This window comes from Camelus dromedarius, chromosome 11 (assembly GCF_036321535.1).
Source record: "Camelus dromedarius isolate mCamDro1 chromosome 11, mCamDro1.pat, whole genome shotgun sequence".
NCBI classification, from domain to species: Eukaryota; Metazoa; Chordata; class Mammalia; order Artiodactyla; family Camelidae; genus Camelus; species Camelus dromedarius.
This window is the reverse complement of record NC_087446.1, coordinates 37,595,883-37,614,401: the sequence shown is the minus strand read 5'-3', so window position 1 is coordinate 37,614,401 and position 18,519 is coordinate 37,595,883. Positions and strand designations below refer to the sequence as shown.

General features: G+C 33.7%; 1 protein-coding gene across 7 annotated transcripts in view; it reads right to left on the bottom strand.

Moving 5' to 3' along the window:
* The window catches only part of HCFC2 (host cell factor C2), an 80,050-nt gene that overhangs the window by 38,340 nt on the left and 23,191 nt on the right, over positions 1-18,519 (bottom strand). For 3 of the 7 annotated variants that reach the window (XR_010383191.1, XM_064491669.1, XM_064491668.1), the window contains exons 10-15: positions 17,493-17,670; positions 13,911-14,114; positions 13,274-13,347; positions 11,237-11,374; positions 9,326-9,511; positions 8,361-8,646 (exon numbers count right to left, since the gene is read on the bottom strand). Coding sequence is in view for 4 of the 7 variants with exons in the window: in XM_064491669.1 (XP_064347739.1) it covers positions 8,361-8,646; positions 9,326-9,511; positions 11,237-11,374; positions 13,274-13,347; positions 13,911-14,114; positions 17,493-17,670 (1,066 nt within the window). In the remaining 3 variants the exon portion in view is untranslated. Of the gene's footprint in view, positions 1-5,068; positions 8,647-9,325; positions 9,512-11,236; positions 11,375-12,034; positions 12,115-13,273; positions 13,348-13,910; positions 14,115-17,492; positions 17,671-18,519 lie in introns of those variants that run through there. The other 4 variants (XM_031462892.2, XR_010383192.1, XR_010383193.1 and 1 more) reach the window with 4 other exon arrangements.

The following is an 18,519-nucleotide window of genomic DNA, read 5'->3' as shown; positions in this document are numbered from 1 at the left end:
AAAAATTATTAAAGTTTATTGAGAGATAGTAAAAGAAAATCAAATGGAGAAATACACAATGTTTTTGGCTAGGAAGACTTATTGAAAAGATATCAATTATCTCCAAGCTAATCAACAGATTCAGTACAATTACAAAAGATAATACACAAACTGGGAGAAAATACATATAACATGTTTAACTGACAAAGGATTGGTATCCAGAATATATAAAGAAATCATATGAATCAATGAAAAAAAGACACACATCCAATAGAAAAATGGTCAAAAGACACAAATAGGTACTTCACAGAAGAGGAAACACGTTCATATACGAAAAATCAATTTCATTATCAATCAGAGAATACAAATTAAACCCACAGTAAGATACTATATAATCACCATCCAATTGGCAAATAAGATAGTCAAGATTAAGTGTTCACTAGGATATGGAACAATGACACTCAACCACTGCCAGTGGGAGCGTACTGATATAAATGTTTTAAAAAACAGTTAAGCATGACCAAGTAAAACCCACTTCTTAGAGCATCAATTCTCAAATTTTTGGTCTCAGAACCTCTTTACATCCTTAAAAGTTATTGAGGACCTCAAAGAACTGTTGTTCACATGGGTTATATTTATCAATATTTACCATATTAAAAATTAAAAGACATTTTCAAAACAAAAATACACTGGTACACACTTGATGAGCTATCAGAGTGATGATGTCATATATCTGGAAAATATTTAAACGTGAGAAATGAGAGTGAAAAGGACAAATAATGCCTTAGTATTCTTATGAAAATAGTTCTGCCCACACAGACTCCCCTAAAAGAGTCTCAGGGACCCTCAAGGCTCCCGGGGCCACAGTTTGAAAACAATTGCCCTAGAGGAACGCTTGCACACGTGCACCAGGAGACATGTACAAGAATCTACTCACTCCTCAAATATTTATTAAGCATCTACCATGTGCCAGCATTTTTCTAGACATTATGAATATTTAAACAGACAAAATTAGACAAAACAGACAAAATCCCTGCCCACATGGAGCTTACACTATAATTTGCAGAATGTTCATAGCAGCATCGTTCAGAAAAGCCCAAAACAGAAAGCAATCCAAATCTCCATGAACAGAAGAACAGATAAATAAATTGCAGTATAGTCATACAATGGAATACTATACAGCAGTGAAAGCAAATGAAATACAGTTACATGTATAAACATGGATGGGAATCTCAAAAACAATGTCAGAAAAAAGTCACAGAATACATACAGCATGATAGCATTTACACAGAAGTTCAAAAACAGGTAAATCTAAACAATATATTATTAGGGATACATACATAGATGGTAGAACCACAAATAAAAACATGGGAATTATTAACAGAAAATCCAGAAAAATGTTTACCTCATGTGGTGCGTGTAGAAGGAAGACAAAGGGAGGAATTCAAAGCATCTGAGGGCATTCTAGCTCTTGAGGTGAAGATTGAGTACATGCATGATCATTTTTTCTCAACATTTTAAAAGAAAACAGATTCTAGGTTATGTAATATATAATTTCATCAACAAAGAGAGAGAACATATGATATTTCAGCCACTGCTCTGCGTTGAAAGTCAGCCAATAATGGTAACTGGTGAGGAAGAAATACATAACAATATGAAAAAAGGAATGAATATGAGCTATTCTTCACAGAAGTTAACTAGGTTCCCAGAGAGTCAGGATCCAACGAGATGGCAGTATTATAGTACTGCTCTGCCAAGTTGGTTCAGAGTCACTGGCATGATTCTGGTTAATTGGTTACTTGGTTTACTGGGTATAATTATTTGTATAAAGCAGAGAATAAAATAATAGGTGATGCAAATCTCAAAATAAACTGCCAAAGACTGCCTCTTTACTGAATTCTGTTGACTTTCAAAAGTACAAATTCCCTTTGGCACATTCTCCTAATAGTACATTTATGTGTTAAGCAATCTAAAAACACTGAAAGTGTATGGTGGCTATTGACTGTTTTTCCACATTGATCAATTACAGGTGCCAGGTTGGTCACACAAATGTCAGAACAATTTTGCAATCATGTCTTTGCCAATCATGTCATCACTGGCAGTGCCATTTTGCAGACTAAACAAGGCGCAGTTAAGGTGCAATTTCTCCTGATTAGGGGACTAGCTATGAATTTTGGTATACAATTTAGAAATTTGGAAAAAAAAAAAAGATCTTGAAACACTGGATCCATCCCTTGTACCCACAGAAGACAGGCTAAAGTTATTATCTTGGGTTAGGAGTTGGTACAAGAGGTAGACCAGGCCCAGCAGCAAATGGTTGGCAACACATTCCCAGGAAACGGAGAAACAGAAAGTGTATCTTCAGGTCCAATTTCCTCAACTGAGTTCCAGACATTCAGAAATTTCCTGACATTTCTGTAGCTGTTTTCAAAATCCAATGCTACAAGACCCCAAATCTTACCCACATGTAAGCTGGAATGGACAATGCCACCAGGGGGTGCTATACTGCAACTGGTAGCAGGATGATTCAGATCAAGTAGTTGCTTGGACCACCAGAGCTCTCTGCCCACTCTCTTAACATGCTATGCTGCCTTAAGTGGCACACCCAAAACTGTGTTAAAATGGATGTAATTATTATGCCTGTAGCTTTTTCCTCCTTCTCCAATAAGAAACAGAAATTAGGAGAGAAACTTTCTCAAGCTCTTAGGAAACTCCCACTCTTTCTCTCCAGAGAGGCGGAGGAATGGATAATCCTCTTGGTCAGAGTTGGACATTTGTTGGACCATGCCTTACTAGTAGACAGAGTTACTTTATGTTCCAAAACAAACACTGGCTGCTACCTTTTATTTTTACCCTGTACATGCTCAGACATAAACGGTTCTCCTTGGGCCTTCCCCAATTCTCATGCTGAGGAATGAGGAATCCTTTAGCTTCTTGTCTCTGGGTGGCAAGGAGAGGAGGAAAGGGAAATGGGTAGAATGGAGAGCCATTTCCTTGTCTGCTATAGCTTTCATATCTGATATGCCACCAATTCCTACTTCTTGCACTTTTATCTTCAGGGAATATATGTAAATTCCCCATCATCTCTGAGGACTCTGAAAAAAACTTGTTTTGAACCAACAAAATCAAGTCAGGAAATAGTTCCTCCACAGCCTCAAAGCTATGGTTTCCTAGTCTTCTCTCTATACAAAGCCAAAGACTTCATAACCCTGAATTCTCAAGACTCGAATTTGAGGCTCTGGCAGGAGTGGTAGTCAGATTGTGAATCTGATGACCTTAAAGTATGAGGCCCTTGCCCGATTCAACTTATCCAAGACACCAAATACGAAACAAAAGAAACCTGCACTCAGTTTGATGACCTTGCTGAGATGAACAGTCCCACAAGTGGACATGTTCCTGATTTTAGTTCTCCAGAGGACAGGAAAGAAGCAAATTAATACTAATAAGATATCAAAATCTATTTTCAATAAGGAGGCCAGTATAGCTTTTTCTTTCATCATTCAGTTTATAGAATTTATTGTTTCTCCCCAGAATATGGTAGTTCATGTTTTTCCAGGCATGATTTAAATTATAAAAAGGACTTTATCTGAGTTATAGAAATATATAAGTATAAGGACTCCCAACTGTAACTGGAAAACTAGGAAGAAAGGTGTGCCAATATCATCTTGTTTTCCAGTAATGTAAGAGTCCTTTGTCCTATAAGCTTAGAGGTGACAAGAGTGACCTGACTTGACACATAAGACTCCAGTGTGGTTCTAATGCTGGTGTTCTGCGTCCTCCAGCAGCTCCCCATGCTTACAACATATTAAATAGGTAGGTAGTTTTTTCGAATGTTAGACAACTGCCCATGGCTTTCCCATAGGGAAATCAGAGAGACTGACTTTGGAAATATTTTTAGCTCATTTTCCTGATCATCCAATGTTAAAAATCATTATCTACCAATGCCCACCAATCTCACTAAATGCTCAGATCTTTTTAGATCAAAGACTTCCTCTTGCAATCTAAACACACCCATATTAAATCCCTTTTAGCCTAGTAAATATGTGACATATCCCTTATTTATCCCAGGACTTCTCTTAGGAACCTAAGTAACAGCAGGGTAGGGTAACACAAAGCTGGGGTTTGTGTTTCCTCCAGAGGCTTATTAAATCTGCTCAAATCTCTTTCCTTTTCAAAGACTCCCTCCCATTTTGACCCAATTTTAGAAGGGGAGCGAGAATATGGAGAGAGGTGTAAAGGTGACAATTTTCTTTAATCATTTGCTAAAATATTTAAGTACCAGAATAAAGGGTTGATATGAAAGAGATATAAAGACTCAGTCTCCGTCTCAAAGACCTACCATCTGTCAGAAGAGGAGGAACAATGCTAACAAGTAAGGGCACAACAGCTTTTCAGCTGCTATGACAGAAGACTTAACAAAGGACAGTGGGGGCACAAGAAAAAGGAGTCAAATCTACCTGGAAATAGAGTATGTCAGGAAAGGCTTCATCAGGTCGGCAATTTACCTAATCTTGAAAATACGAATGGAGACAGGTGAGTGTGTTAAAGGGGACTGCAGACAGAGGAGATGCATAAAAAAACATAGAGAGCACAGTATGACAGAACCTAGAAAAATGTGAAACTGTCAAGGGAGTGGTTAAAAGTTTCAAATGACAAGATTAATAAGTACAATGAAAGAATTCACCAGATTTGGGAAATGAGAAGTTATCCCTAACCTTTGCTACAGCCACTCTGATGGACAGAAGCCAGGCTGCTATGAACTAAAATGGGTGAAAAGCATAAATTAAAAGGAGATCAAAAAAAGGTGACAACAAGTTTAAGTCTCTTTCTTGGAGCCATTTGCCTTTTTACTTTCAAACATACTAGGTCAGCTGCAATAAAGGTTAGATAAGCTTTATATTTCTATCAGAAAATGACTCCCAAACACAATCCACTAACTTGTAAACATGTTTTTAGACACAATCCATTCTTTGTGAGACTGCCTATATTATTTTAAGCGATTGCTATAAAATCAACATTTCTACAGAGTTCCTCTGCCATCACTAGTTTTTCTTCCATGTAGTTCAAAATAAATAACAGTTGTAATTGGTTATAGTATAAAAGGTGCTTTATTTTATATATCATTGGTACACAATACATAAAACTGCCTAAAATCAGTCATGAAAACGTAACTGTCGATTATACCTTAAATGGTCAAAGACCAAGTCTATTTTGTAATCTATTTCATTTATGACCAGATGACTACATTAATTTTAAATATTAATAATCTCTTCATATCCAATGTTACAAATTATTTTTATGCTACAAGTGCTGCAATTTTTAAAAATGAAAATATCTTCAGTTATAGTAGACTGTATCTCTAACCAGAACAAACTGTTGCTAGTCTATAAGTCTTTGAAATAATGGATCAACAGTTTCACCCTCTTACAGATGATTATATTTATGTAACTGGGTTATATGGCAGGGAGCCTCATACATGCAATCAGATTATTTCCATTTTTTTTAAATGCAATAAAAATGAGTTTATAATATTCTATTTCTAGTTAAGCTGCCAAACAGTTTACTAAACTAAAATGAAGCCAATGCAATATTTTAGAAAACTTAATTCTAAGAGCATGCAACATCAAAATCTTTTTACTACATATGTGAACCAAAGCTGCAGAGTCCAGGAAGAGGACTGTGGCACAAAGGCTTGTACATCTGAGTTGCTTATCCAGCAGGGAGGAGTAAATAAAGTAATTTGGTTCTGTGTAAATCCTCTTATGAAAGATATCTGCATGTTATATAGCCCACTGCTACTCAAAGGAATCTTCACTTAGAAAAATGTGCAAATCGTAAGAAGGTAAATGTACTTTTCTTGTTATTTACCCCAATCCATTCTATTCATAAACTCATAGCTCGAAGTTCTCTTATTAACTATTAATGTCAAAGCCACAGAGATTTCTCAATGGCATCTTTCAGTCACCAATCATTTATCAGAGAGATAAATGTGACTAGTACTTAATGTACAAATGCCAGAAAATGGTAAAGAATTGGCTAATTCTTAAAGTAAAAACATTTTAACAAATATCTTGGTATTGAAAGACTGTCTTTCTCTCTAGAAAATAAGACATATTTTAGAACCACAGGTTCATTGTCACCTCCTGGTCTAGAACACTAGAGGCATTTAAGCAAAGTTAACTAAACAAAATACTAATCAGGTATAAATGTATACGCTCAAACAAATATTCTATTCTTTGCTTAAAGTCAACTTATTCCTTGTAATTAAGAGAAGTGCTTCAAGATGCAAACTGTTAATTAATGCAGAGAATAAGGGGTTAAAAGCCAGACCTTTTCCTAATGAAGCAAACAGACCATTCAAATAATCGAGCTTGAAACAAACTATAACTCTCCATTCTTACTCTTTTTTTATAACTAAACACACACATATACACAACAAACCCTAGCATTTAATATGTGCAAAATTGCTTACCATTTATTTTAACTTTGGTTAAGTACTTCTTTAGCCTATATCAGACATATTATGGAAGCTATACAGATGATTACAAACATAATAATGAGGTAAGTTAAAATTCTACTAGTGCAAAAAGCAAGCATATGCCAAAAGCAAAGCATATGAGTTAAACAAAAGCAGAATGAAGCTCTCACCAAGGTAGGTGCTGGGATAATAAACCAGAGAAGCTCCTTGTAAACATTGTTTGTAAAATACACATTTAAAGATTATAGATTCATACAGCCACAAAAAAAGGTATTCTAACAACACCATAGTAGTGCATTTATTTTACCTTTAGAGTTTGGAAATCACTCATTACGTGTCTAACAGTCTGCATATTTTCTTCAAGAGAAACTTAATTAGTGAGACATTAATTACAAATACTGTAGTATAAAAATCCCAGTTCTTTACAAAAATTATATATTAAAATATTCTATACACTTTAAATTAGTAACTGGAACATACATACATATCAATTCTGCACAATTAAATCCATCTTTGCTGGGAGTATTATACATGAAGTTTGAGGACACAGCTACTCAGTCAACCTAAACTGGCATAAGGTTACATAGTATAAAAAAGATAGACCTGTGCCCTGCAGTTATTGCAGCTCTGAGTTTGAAATATCTTTTCTGGAATTATTGCTCTGTATGTTCATTTCAGATTCGAATAGGCAGTGGAACCATGAAATTCCTAAAAGGTTTGAAACAAGTTACCTGTAGCAGAGTATCCATAATGCCTATATACTCATCCTTAAGGTTGTAATGGAACCTGAGTAAGCTGTCTAATGCTTCTATTTCAGTTGTAAAAAAGTTTATACAATTTCGAGGTAAAAACAATGCAAAAATAAAACATTTAGAGCATTTACAAAAATCTTACAAATGTTTAAAACACTATTTCAAAACTTGTGTCCTGTTAAGGTGCTTCTTTCTTTCTGCAATAAGGAGGACATATACTTTAATTCTGAATTTTAAATTATGAATGTTTAAATTTCTGCAAAAGTAAAGTTAGATCCATTAAGACAGATGTTGAAATGTTTAGGGATATACTTCAGTTCTGACGAAAATACAGAATTTCAGTGCTGATAGGGACCTTACAGGTAAATTCTTTTAACGGTCTCATCTAACAACGAGGAAACTGAGGGCCAGATAAGTTAAGTGCTTTGGCCAAAATTCAATATACTCCAACATATCAACCTGGTATAAATCAAGAAAACCCATTAATCTTTTTGTATTTTGCCATGATTCTTGGAAAATGACAAAAGTTCAAAAGCAGAGCTTCTGAACTTGCCTCTTTCTTTTTTAAATTTAAGCCCTGTGCTAACTGTATATAAACAAAGAAATGAATCAAATGGCTACTAAAATTAGTATCACAAATATTATCTACTAGAAGATAGTTGTTAGAGGACCACTGCTCATTGAATAGAACAAAGTTAGAGGGAATACTCAAAGACAGGGCCTTTACAATGTAGAGAACATTTACTATATAAGAAAGCACAGTGTACAACAGCCAGTTACTAGAATCATCTCAATAACTCTAGGATGACTGAGTTACATGGCCTTTATAAAAGATATTGGGGTAATAAAGCCTTCTAGCTTGCATCTTAATTTTACTATTTTCCTTTATAAAAGAGCTATAACTGTAAGGAAGAATCCATATACTAATTTTCAGAGAGGCTTTGCTTCTTTTCTATTTTTATTTGGATCTAGAATTGAGCAAATACATTTTAATAACAACTTACAAACTCAAATTCATAACTATGAGAAATACAGTCAGAGAACACTCTTTTAAATGACAAATCTTCATAACCAGTTACTAATAAATAATAATCACAATAGCTTCAGTAAAAAAAAAAAAATTCAATTTAAAGGTGCTTTTTTATTGTTACCTTGAAGCCATCGAACTTGTGTTGCTGGTCCATACCCCTTCTCATTCTTTGCTGATATCCTGAACACAATGGCAGGCCTGGATGTATAATCGATATGTGCATTTGCAAGCTGCCCAGCGGTCACTACACATGATGTCTTAAGACCACAATAAATCCTCATAAACACAAGCTGACTTGGATTATCTTGTATTTGTGCTGTGCGGATAGCCAAGTACGCTGAATATTCCAAAATATTTCCAGAAGGTGAAGTGGGAGGTTCCCAGGAAAGATGGATACCCTCAACATTCTTGAAGAGAGGTGGGGAAAAAAAAAAAAACAAACAGGTAAATGTTCTAAAGTTTTCTCTAATATCACTTATTATGTTGAGTCTATCTTTAGAACACAAGATGCTTTTCACTGAAGTAACTGCATTAGGTGTTAGAACTTTTATTGCTGATTTTTAAAAACCTACCCTAATTGGATCTACACTGTTTAATTTATGCCTTTTAAAAAACACTGCTAGACTTAAATCCCAAAGAAGATAGTTACCTGAAAGTAGACTTCTCTTCTCTAAATAGAGGTAGGACCTTAGGATAAAATATAATCTAATTTCATGTGTTCTCTTAAAATTCTCTAGCACAAACTTTTTGGTTCCATAGCAACAAGAATAAAGTTAATATTAAGCTGCATACACAAATTTTACTGACTTTTTGTAATTTGGATGTTGTAATTATGCTTGAAATTTTGGTCCTTAAAAATATCACGAATGATTAGCAACAAATACTTACAAAACTATTAATCCACCCCTTTTAGTTATCACTCATTTCATCAGACACTGTCAAAAATCTCTAAACTGGTAGTTTTACTTCACGTACAAAGTTTCAATAATTTAAACCATTAAGTCTTTATTATTGAAGTAGGGTCGATTTACCATGTTGTGTTAGCTTCTGGTGTATAAATCGTTAAGTCTTGACCTAATGTCTTACCTTTGAAATCCTGACTGCAGAAGGAGCTCCAGGGAAACCGGGAATACAAGTTTTAAATTCACTGATTTTGCTGAAAGGGCCTATTCCACAACCATTGATGGCAGCAACCCTGAATCTATATCCTGTGCCTGGAACAAGATCTTGTTTCTTAAGTAAACTGTAGTCAGGTACGTCTGCATTTCCTATCTAAAATATAATATATGCAAAAGTCAAAGAAAAGATGCAATTAATTATTTTTTCATTAAACAACAAAACTTTTAAAGAATGAATTCTATTTCAGGGTTGTAGTTCACATTATTTATTTTCCTCTTTCATACATGGAATGAATCCTCCAATACAAAAATAACCAAGCCCATAAACTGGTGATTCTTATCCAGAGGAAAAGTGCCTTTCCAGTCAAGAATCACTGGTTATGAAAAGAAATATAAGGATATTCTGCACATGAAGAGTATAGAGATAGAAATCTCAAAAGATTTACTGTCAAATGGGCTAGCCAGGAAAAACACCCTTTGGACATGGGCAAGCAAGTTTAATAGAAAAGGAGCAACTAGCATGTAGTACGGAGCATTTTAAAAATTAATATTCAGCCGATGCTAAATAAATGTTAAATTAAATAACTGAATTTCATGCTCTTGGTAGGAAGATAATAACATCTACAACTTGCTAATAATTTTTACATATTCTCCCTAAGTTTCACTACATCTCTGTGAGATAGGTAGCACCAATGTATCATTCTTTTTTTTTAAAACATTTTTTATTGAGTTATAGTCATTTTACAATGTTGTGTCAAATCCCAGTGTAGAGCATAATTTTTCAGTTATACATGAACATACATAAATTGTCACTTCTTTTTCGCTGTGAGCTACCACAAGATCTTGTATATATTTCCCTGTGCTATACAGTAAAATCTTGTTTATCTATTCTGCATATGCCTGTCAGTATCTATGTATCATTCCATTTTTAAGGGAGTTAGGTTATCTCCATTTCACACATGAGGAAACCGAGTCGCAGGAAAGGTTAAACAAGTGATTTGTCCAAGGTCACACTGTTGAGTGCTGGAACTAATGATTCAAACCCAAGTTCACTGGCTTTTACAGTTTTTTTTTTCTTTTGGGAAAAACAGATAGCTACTAGGCCCTTAGATATGGGTATTTCCATATATGTGAAATCAAACTATAGCCAGAAATTTTGTTAGGCATAATGCTAACAAATTGTTAACCAGGATGTCTATTTTTGTCAAGAATTAGAATTCAATATGAAAAAGAGGGACACCAGCAGTAATATTAAAGAAACTAAAATATAATGATAAATGACATATTCTCCATTTGTAAGATCTTTGGAAGATTCAGAATATATTTCTTTGGCAACTCCCTCTCTGAAACCCCCCATTTCAGAAAAAAAATTAGTTCAGTATGCTTTGGAGCTGTTATCTACTTCATAATTCTTAGAGGGCCAATGTCTCATATATATGAGGTCCTCTTTAAGGGGCTTCAAAATTAAGGAAAATTAGATTGTTTTTAATAGCATAGGGGCTTTTAAATTTTTTAAATTGTGAAGTTAGGAAGAAAAAAAGTTCTCAGTAAGAAAAAATGTTCTATTCTCTAAACACACCAGGTAACAAAATTAGAACTATTTAAAAAAAATCTTCATCTGTACTGACCAGACTATATTATTTATGACTGAAAATCCAGCTCAGTGATTGTATAAGATTTTTAAAGTAAACTGCTTATGATTTATTCTATAAAAAGAGCTTTAAAAAGAATACAAGATAACTAGATATATAGAATTCTCAATTACAAATTGTGAACAGATCCCAATTTCACTCATTCAAGTGACCTGAATCTGGATTATTTTAAAAATCTCATTCTTGAGGCTTATAACTAGCAGTGTAGAAAATATATTAATAGGTACCTTTGAGATGCTTTGCTTCCCTTTTGGCAGCAGATAAAACTGGCTCACCAAAGCTGTATTATTTTTAAAAATTCCTACATCACACCACTGTCGTTCTCCTGCTTTCAGTGTAGTCACTGGATTTGAAGGAGTCTCTTTCTAATTTCAGAGAAGGAAAAATGTGTATGAAGATTCTTATTGAACATACAAGAAATCTCAAGATTTAATAAGTCCATGCAGTGATCTATAAGTAGGTATATGGGTAAACACCACAACATTAATAGCTCATAAGTAAATAAACTCTTAACAGATTAGGTCAACTGACAAGTGAAAAAGGGATGCCAATTCAAACATAGGGAGTGACAGGCATTCTCCAAGTCAGTAGCTCTCTATACTATCAACCTAGTTGGAGTTAGCATGCTTTCCAATCAGTGATATGTTAAAATGCCAGCTGTTTTATAGAACATTGTCATTTCAGAGAATCTCTCAGAAAATGTAATAATCCCTTTAGTGTGACATTACAACTTGCTCCAAACGGAGCAAATAAGGAAAAATTCATTCCAAGCTGGCTTATTTCTAGATTCAAAAACAACTAGCAGAAATTCAGTGATCTTTGTACTTGAAATACCTGTGATTCTCCAAACCTAAAAGGAGAAAAAATGTTCAAAACTAAAATGCAATTTAAATATAATTTAGTATATACTAAAGAGGAGTAGATTAAACAGTTTTACATTTTTACCTTGCTTTAAGACAAATAAACTTCCTCTACCTTAAGCTACTTTTAGTGATAAGTGAATTATACTTATCCCTGGAACTAACCTTTTTAAGCCATCTTCTTTATAAATGAGACAGTTTCCAGAAGCTCAAAACAAATGTGCACTTCAGTTATTTATTTCTGTCTTAAATATATAACAGCAGAGGTACATGCTTATAATTCACATTTATTTGTCATTTAGGCTATCACACATGACAAAGTAAGCTAGCTAGAAGAGTCTAAGGTTCTTTTAAAAAAGGAATAGCTTTAAACTTGTTTTCATTTTTAAAGTTGTAAAAACTCTCTTCAACAACTTTTATAAAACAACTGGCTCCAACTGAAATAACAGATACCATTCTAGCCGATGCACTGCAAAATAGATTTAAGAGGGAAAAAGTTCATTTTAGTAATTCTCTGAGAAGAATCTAAGAACAGTAAGACTTAACATTCTGGAAAGGTGAAAGCTGATGAAGGTAAATATATGACCAAATCCATAAAAATCATGATTGAATGAAAACTAAAATTATAGACTATTCTTCAAGATTCTAAAAGGTAAATTTTAGGTCAAAAACTCTTGCTCATAGCAGTGAAGTTGAAATGACTGATAATTTAAAAATCAATTAAAAATACACAGATCATACATATTATCCTTGTATTTATCAAATTAAGAAAATCTTAGTATATTTGTGAGGCACATTCCTAGTATTTTAAGTTTGGTACCAAGCAGACTGATTCTGGCCTTCCACACAAGCACCCAACGTCAGAGATTATTGGGATACTCTACAGGTATGTCTAACTCAATACTGCAATCTTCTGCTGTTCCCCTATTAAGCAGCTAGCAATAAAGTCATTCAAGTTTTATGTTCCAAAACATGTCCTTTTACTCTTTAAACCATTAATGTAATTTACACATACATAGACACACTTCTGATTATAAAAGTAGCACATTTTATAATAGAAAAATATTGAAAGTAAAAATTATGTGTGGCCCCACAACCTGAAGAAAGCCATCTAAGCATTGTAGTGTAGATGTGTGTGGACTCATGCGAAGCGTGAATGTATGCACTCTGTGTGTTTTTAATGAAATTGAGGACACAGTATATATACAACTTTTCATCCAGCTTTTGTCACTTAACATTACACTGTGAACATTTTCCTATTTAACCCTTCATTTCTCAGTCTATGTCAAGTCATTACTAGAGTACACCCAAGAGCCTTTTCCTGAATTCATGTTGAAGTTGCTCAGCATTTAAAGCATGTTTAGCCATCTGTAAACACATATCATCTTCAGGTCATATACTTACAGAAAATGGCATCGCTGCAGCATGTGACTCTACACGGCTGATCTTAGTTGCAGGCAGTGCACATGTTTCATCAACTAGAAATTAAATAATTCATCAGATAAGATTTACATAATCACTTACCAGACACATTAAAATATAATTTATAAATATACAAAAAATAGCCAGAGGGAGAAAATCACAATAATTAGAAAAGTGGACTCTCTAACTTGAACTAGTTCACAAAGCTCATTTTTCAAGGGTTTGATGACTAGCTGGAACTTCAGAGAATGTTTACCAAAAATGAAACACAATTCCTGTTGCAAAAGAATAAAATGAGAATTTACAAAATCAGAAATCAATGAAGCTAGGAGAATTGTTACCCCACAGTATAGAACTAATCATTTCTAAGGAAAAAAAATTGCTGAATAAATTCACAGTAGGAAAGATACATTCTGATTGTATTTTAGTGTGTGCTAATTTAACTGTTTTATGGAAGGTAGCAGAGAATATATTATATAATGATTTCAACTGAAATGCTTTATCTGTTTACATTTGATTCAATCCAAGATGAAATGCAATTCCCATCTAAAACAAATACGTTTGATGAATTTATATACAAAAATGGTTCAAAATACAGTATGTGAAACACATTTCAAACCTTCAGATTTGGTACTGAATGTTGTTAGTGAAGTTTCATCTTTAACAACTGCCCCATTTGTACTGGATGATTCAGTTTTAATGGTCTGCTGGGTTACCATAGTTTGTGCGCTGGAAACAGTACTGGATACAGAAGTTTCAGGGATTACTGTTCTTAAATCCAGGCAACTACTTAGAACACCTATATTTGCTGAAGTGTGAGGACCTAAAATTAAAGAGAAAAGATCAATTATTAACATAATATCTGCAAGTAATTGTTGTATCTTATAGTTCTTTTCATACAATTCTTGGCATTTTCAATTTTAAAATAATAAACAAAAGCACTGCAAATGTCATTTATATGAATTAACTGTTGGGCATAAAATATTTAGAAAAATAAAGTGCAATCAATATATCCATAATGGATGTCCAACTTCTCAGCTCCTTCTTCCATTCTAAACACTGAATCTTTGTTCTTGAATTCTAATAAATCATAGATCAAATGGCCTTTCTTCCCATTTTAGGGGGAAAAAATACAGGTTATCTGGCATGAATGTCATCAGTTTTCTGCCTTCTCTTGTCCTAAACTAGAAATGTATTTATGATTGTGCCCATCCCCTGTCTTCTCTTCCATTTCATAAGACGAGCTGACCTTTCTCCTAAGGAAGTTTAATCTATCCTCTTGTGCTCCTGGTCCCATTCCTTCTCCCATATTTTGGGAACCTCTTTTATCTTTTTTTTTTTAATTAAAAAAATTTATTTTTTAGGTTCCTTTATTGTGTGTGTGTGTGTGTGTGTGTGTATATATATATATATATATATATATATATATATATATATATATATATATATTTATATTTATATATATATTTTTTTTATTGAAGTACAGTCACTTTACAATGTTGTGTCAATTTCTGGTGTATATAGCACAATGCTTCAGTCATACAGGAACATACATATATTTGTTTTCATATTCTTTTTCACCACAAGTTACTACAAGATATTGAGTATAATTCCCTGTGTTATATAGAATAAACTTGTTGTTTATCTATTTTATATATGTTAGTATCTGTAAATCTCAAAGTCCCAATTTATCTCTTCCCACTCCCTTCCCCTCCCTGGTAACCGTAAGTTTGTTTTCTATGTCTGTGTGGACCCTCTTTTATCAATCATTCCTTTTTCTTCAGGGTTTTCAAATTCTTCAGTAGTTTTGGCCCTCAGTCTACAAACATTATCAAGTCTCATTATCAAATCTCTCAAGCATGCATCTTCCTTGACCCTACAATCTTCTTTAGTTACCATTCCCCCTTGCTAGTTTGCTTTAGAACAGTCTCTGTAGACTCCCCTGACTTTCCAATTTTGATTTCTAGCACACTCTAATGAAATAGCTCTGAAAAACATCAATGATTTCTAAGGGATACTTTTCAATTTTCATTGACTTCACCTTTCTACAATGTAAACAATGCTGACCACAGACCCCTTTTTGAAGCTATTTCTGTCTATGACTCATATTCCACAATATTAAAGACTTACTATCTACTAGACATTTTTATAGTGGTGAGACAAAGCAGGCATGGTTCATACCTCATGAACTTAACAGTCATTTAGTAGAGACAACATGCATACATAATCTATGTATAGGCATAAATGGTGATGCCCACTACGGAGGTAAAAAAAATATATCAGTCTTTTTGTTTTTTTCCCTAACCTTCTTGGAACCCCTTTTCAGTCTCTTTAGCTGGCTTCTCTTCTTCAAATGACTCTTTAAATCCAGGTATTTCTAAGCCCTTTCTTTTCTCCCTTTACATATTTTCCTGGTGCCTTAACTACCATTCACAAATCATACATCTCTCAAATACATATGTCCCAGGCATGGAGCCTGGTCCTGAGAACTGAACAAGTCAGGCAAGGTCCCTGGTCTTATGGAGGCTGTATTTCAGATCCTATTAACTTCTAAATTTATACTTCCAGCCAAGAACTGCCTTCTAGACTCCAGATCTAAGTATCTAACTGCCCACTAGAAATCTTTACCAATATGTTCCTCAAGGGCCTCAAAAACAGTAAGCTCAAAGTTGAACCTATCTTTCTTCCAAATCTGCTCTTGCTCCTATTTTTCCTATCCTGATGAGGAGTATCATCCTGCAATGAGTGTCCAATCCAGAAAACTGGGAATCATGTTCAACTCATTTTTACTTCTCATATTCACCCACTTTCTAAGGCTAATAGGTGCTACTTTCTAAAAGTCTCTGAACTTATGTATTCTCTCCTCTCCATCCCACCCACTGCTTTAGTCTTTATGCATCTCTTGGAGTCCTTAAAGAACCTCCTAACAAGTCACCCAATCATTTCCTACTATAGTTCTTCCTGCTGGTGAGGCTAGAATGCCCTTTCTGAAACAAAAACCAAACAAAAACTAATCATGTCACACTTTCCCTTTGAAATATACCAGCTACTCTAACCTACAGAGAAAACGCCCGATCTCCTCTTGTTAACTTGAGACTGGGTAGCCATTCAGTCACACACTTAAATGTCTATAATGTGCCAGATACTGTCATTGTACAACCACTCTTGCTTCCCCATTTGCCTAATGTTAATTTTAACCAAACTGCCTTACAAGTAGGATTTCAAGTGCATTGAGATTCTGAAAGCTTGCATCTGTTTTCATGAGTATAAACTTCTTTATAAGATAGACACAGAAAATCATTATTAAAAAAAAAATTTAGATTGAGGTCAAGACCAAGCTTTTATAATTTTGACCAAATGATTCCCTCACATCAGAAAATAAACAAAACAAAAGTGCTCTCCTCTTCCACAAGTAATGAAATCAGAAAAATTACAGGAAATTATTTTGCTTGAATATTTTTATCTACCATGGACTCATAAAGAAAAATAGAAATAAAAAATTATCTTGTTATTCACTGAAGAGGAATTAACTTTTTAATCAACTATCACAATTTTTTCAAATTAAAAATAAAGTCACATATTCCTGTACTAGGAAAATATCAGAATGAGATTTATAAAATAATTTTAGATACTGAAATCAGAGGCAACACAATATATTTCGGACAGCATCAGAATACTCAAATTAAATTATTTTAAATATAAGGATCACCAAATTATACGCTGTCCTATGAATTCAATGGGCTAATCAACAGTTCTCATAAATGAACTATCTTTCTGAGGATAATCCAGTTAAACAAATATTTATTAAGTGAATACTATTTACCAGGCATGGATCTGGGTGCTAGGGAAATAGACATGAACAAGGTAGACAAAATCTGGCCCAAAATAAATAATTTCAGATAATTATATGCGTCAGGACAACAGAGTAATAGAACAGTGACACTGAACACACTGCCCAACCTCAAAAGTTATACAGGAGCTTGTCTCATCAGAACTCTACGCCTAATAACTAATCATTACCATTCGGGTAAGTTCTTGCTTAGTATCGTGACATCATTCTAATTAGGGTCAATATGATAAGTATATATTTTATTTTGAAAATGGATCAAAACCATGTAACATTTACTTTTTCAAAGACTCTAAAATTCCCTACCATTTATTATAAAAAGCTTTAGCTTTATTTAAAATGCTGTCTTTATACCTTCATTTTTCCTTAGCATATCCACAACACAACTATTATGATTAGAAGCATTAGTTGCCAAAGATGAATGTAAAATGGCATTAGAATCAGTTGATGCTTTGAGATCTGGTTTGTTTTTCACCGAAGCTCCTTTCATAGCAGTATGCTCAGATTTTGCACTGTTCATTGTATCACTGATCTACAAGAAATAAAATGGTTTATTGTAGCAAGCAATGTTCAATTACATAGAAATACATGTAAAAAAACAAGCAAAATAATTTACAACTTAAATGTTTTTGAAAATAAATTTACCAAAATATAAAACAGTTTAAATTATATGTTTAATTTGTATAGGATTATTCTTTAAATTTTATAATTGTTTAAGAAAATTTCTTTTCATTTAATCTCCATTCTCAAAAGACAAGTTCTGAGGGGAAAAGGAACAGTTATTTTGAGGGAAGAAAAAAAATCTACGCTTTTATAAGTAGTAGTTAGTATTCAAGTAAATACATATGTAACATGAGCAACAACAACAAAGCTGCTGAGTTTAACATTTTGGTCAAATTTTCTTGACAAGATCAGACATGGATACCTAGATCTTACAATTCCTGAAAGAAAAATCTCAGTTATAATGAACTTTCAAACATAAATTATTCTGTATGACTGTTTTCATATAGACGTCAAGATTTAATATATACACACATCAATATTCTTCACCATTAAACATTTTAGATAGAAACCTTCCTAATTACATTTCTCTTTGTCTCCTGAAAGACACTATAATAAACACATTTAAACTTTTTGGTAATTCAAGTTATCAATCTGAATATCAGTTATTATACAGCAATACCCATAGGTCTACTGAACGATAAAAGTGATCTGGCTTTATTCAAATACCCCAATATTGCTGCCCCTTTTTAGTTACCTGTTGTCACTTTTCTGTCTCCACCTTTAATGTCAGTTATAATCTCTCAGGGCTCTAAGGATACTTGGTCATACACGCCCTGTACTTTCCATCTAACTGATGGTGACTGTGCTGCTGTTAACA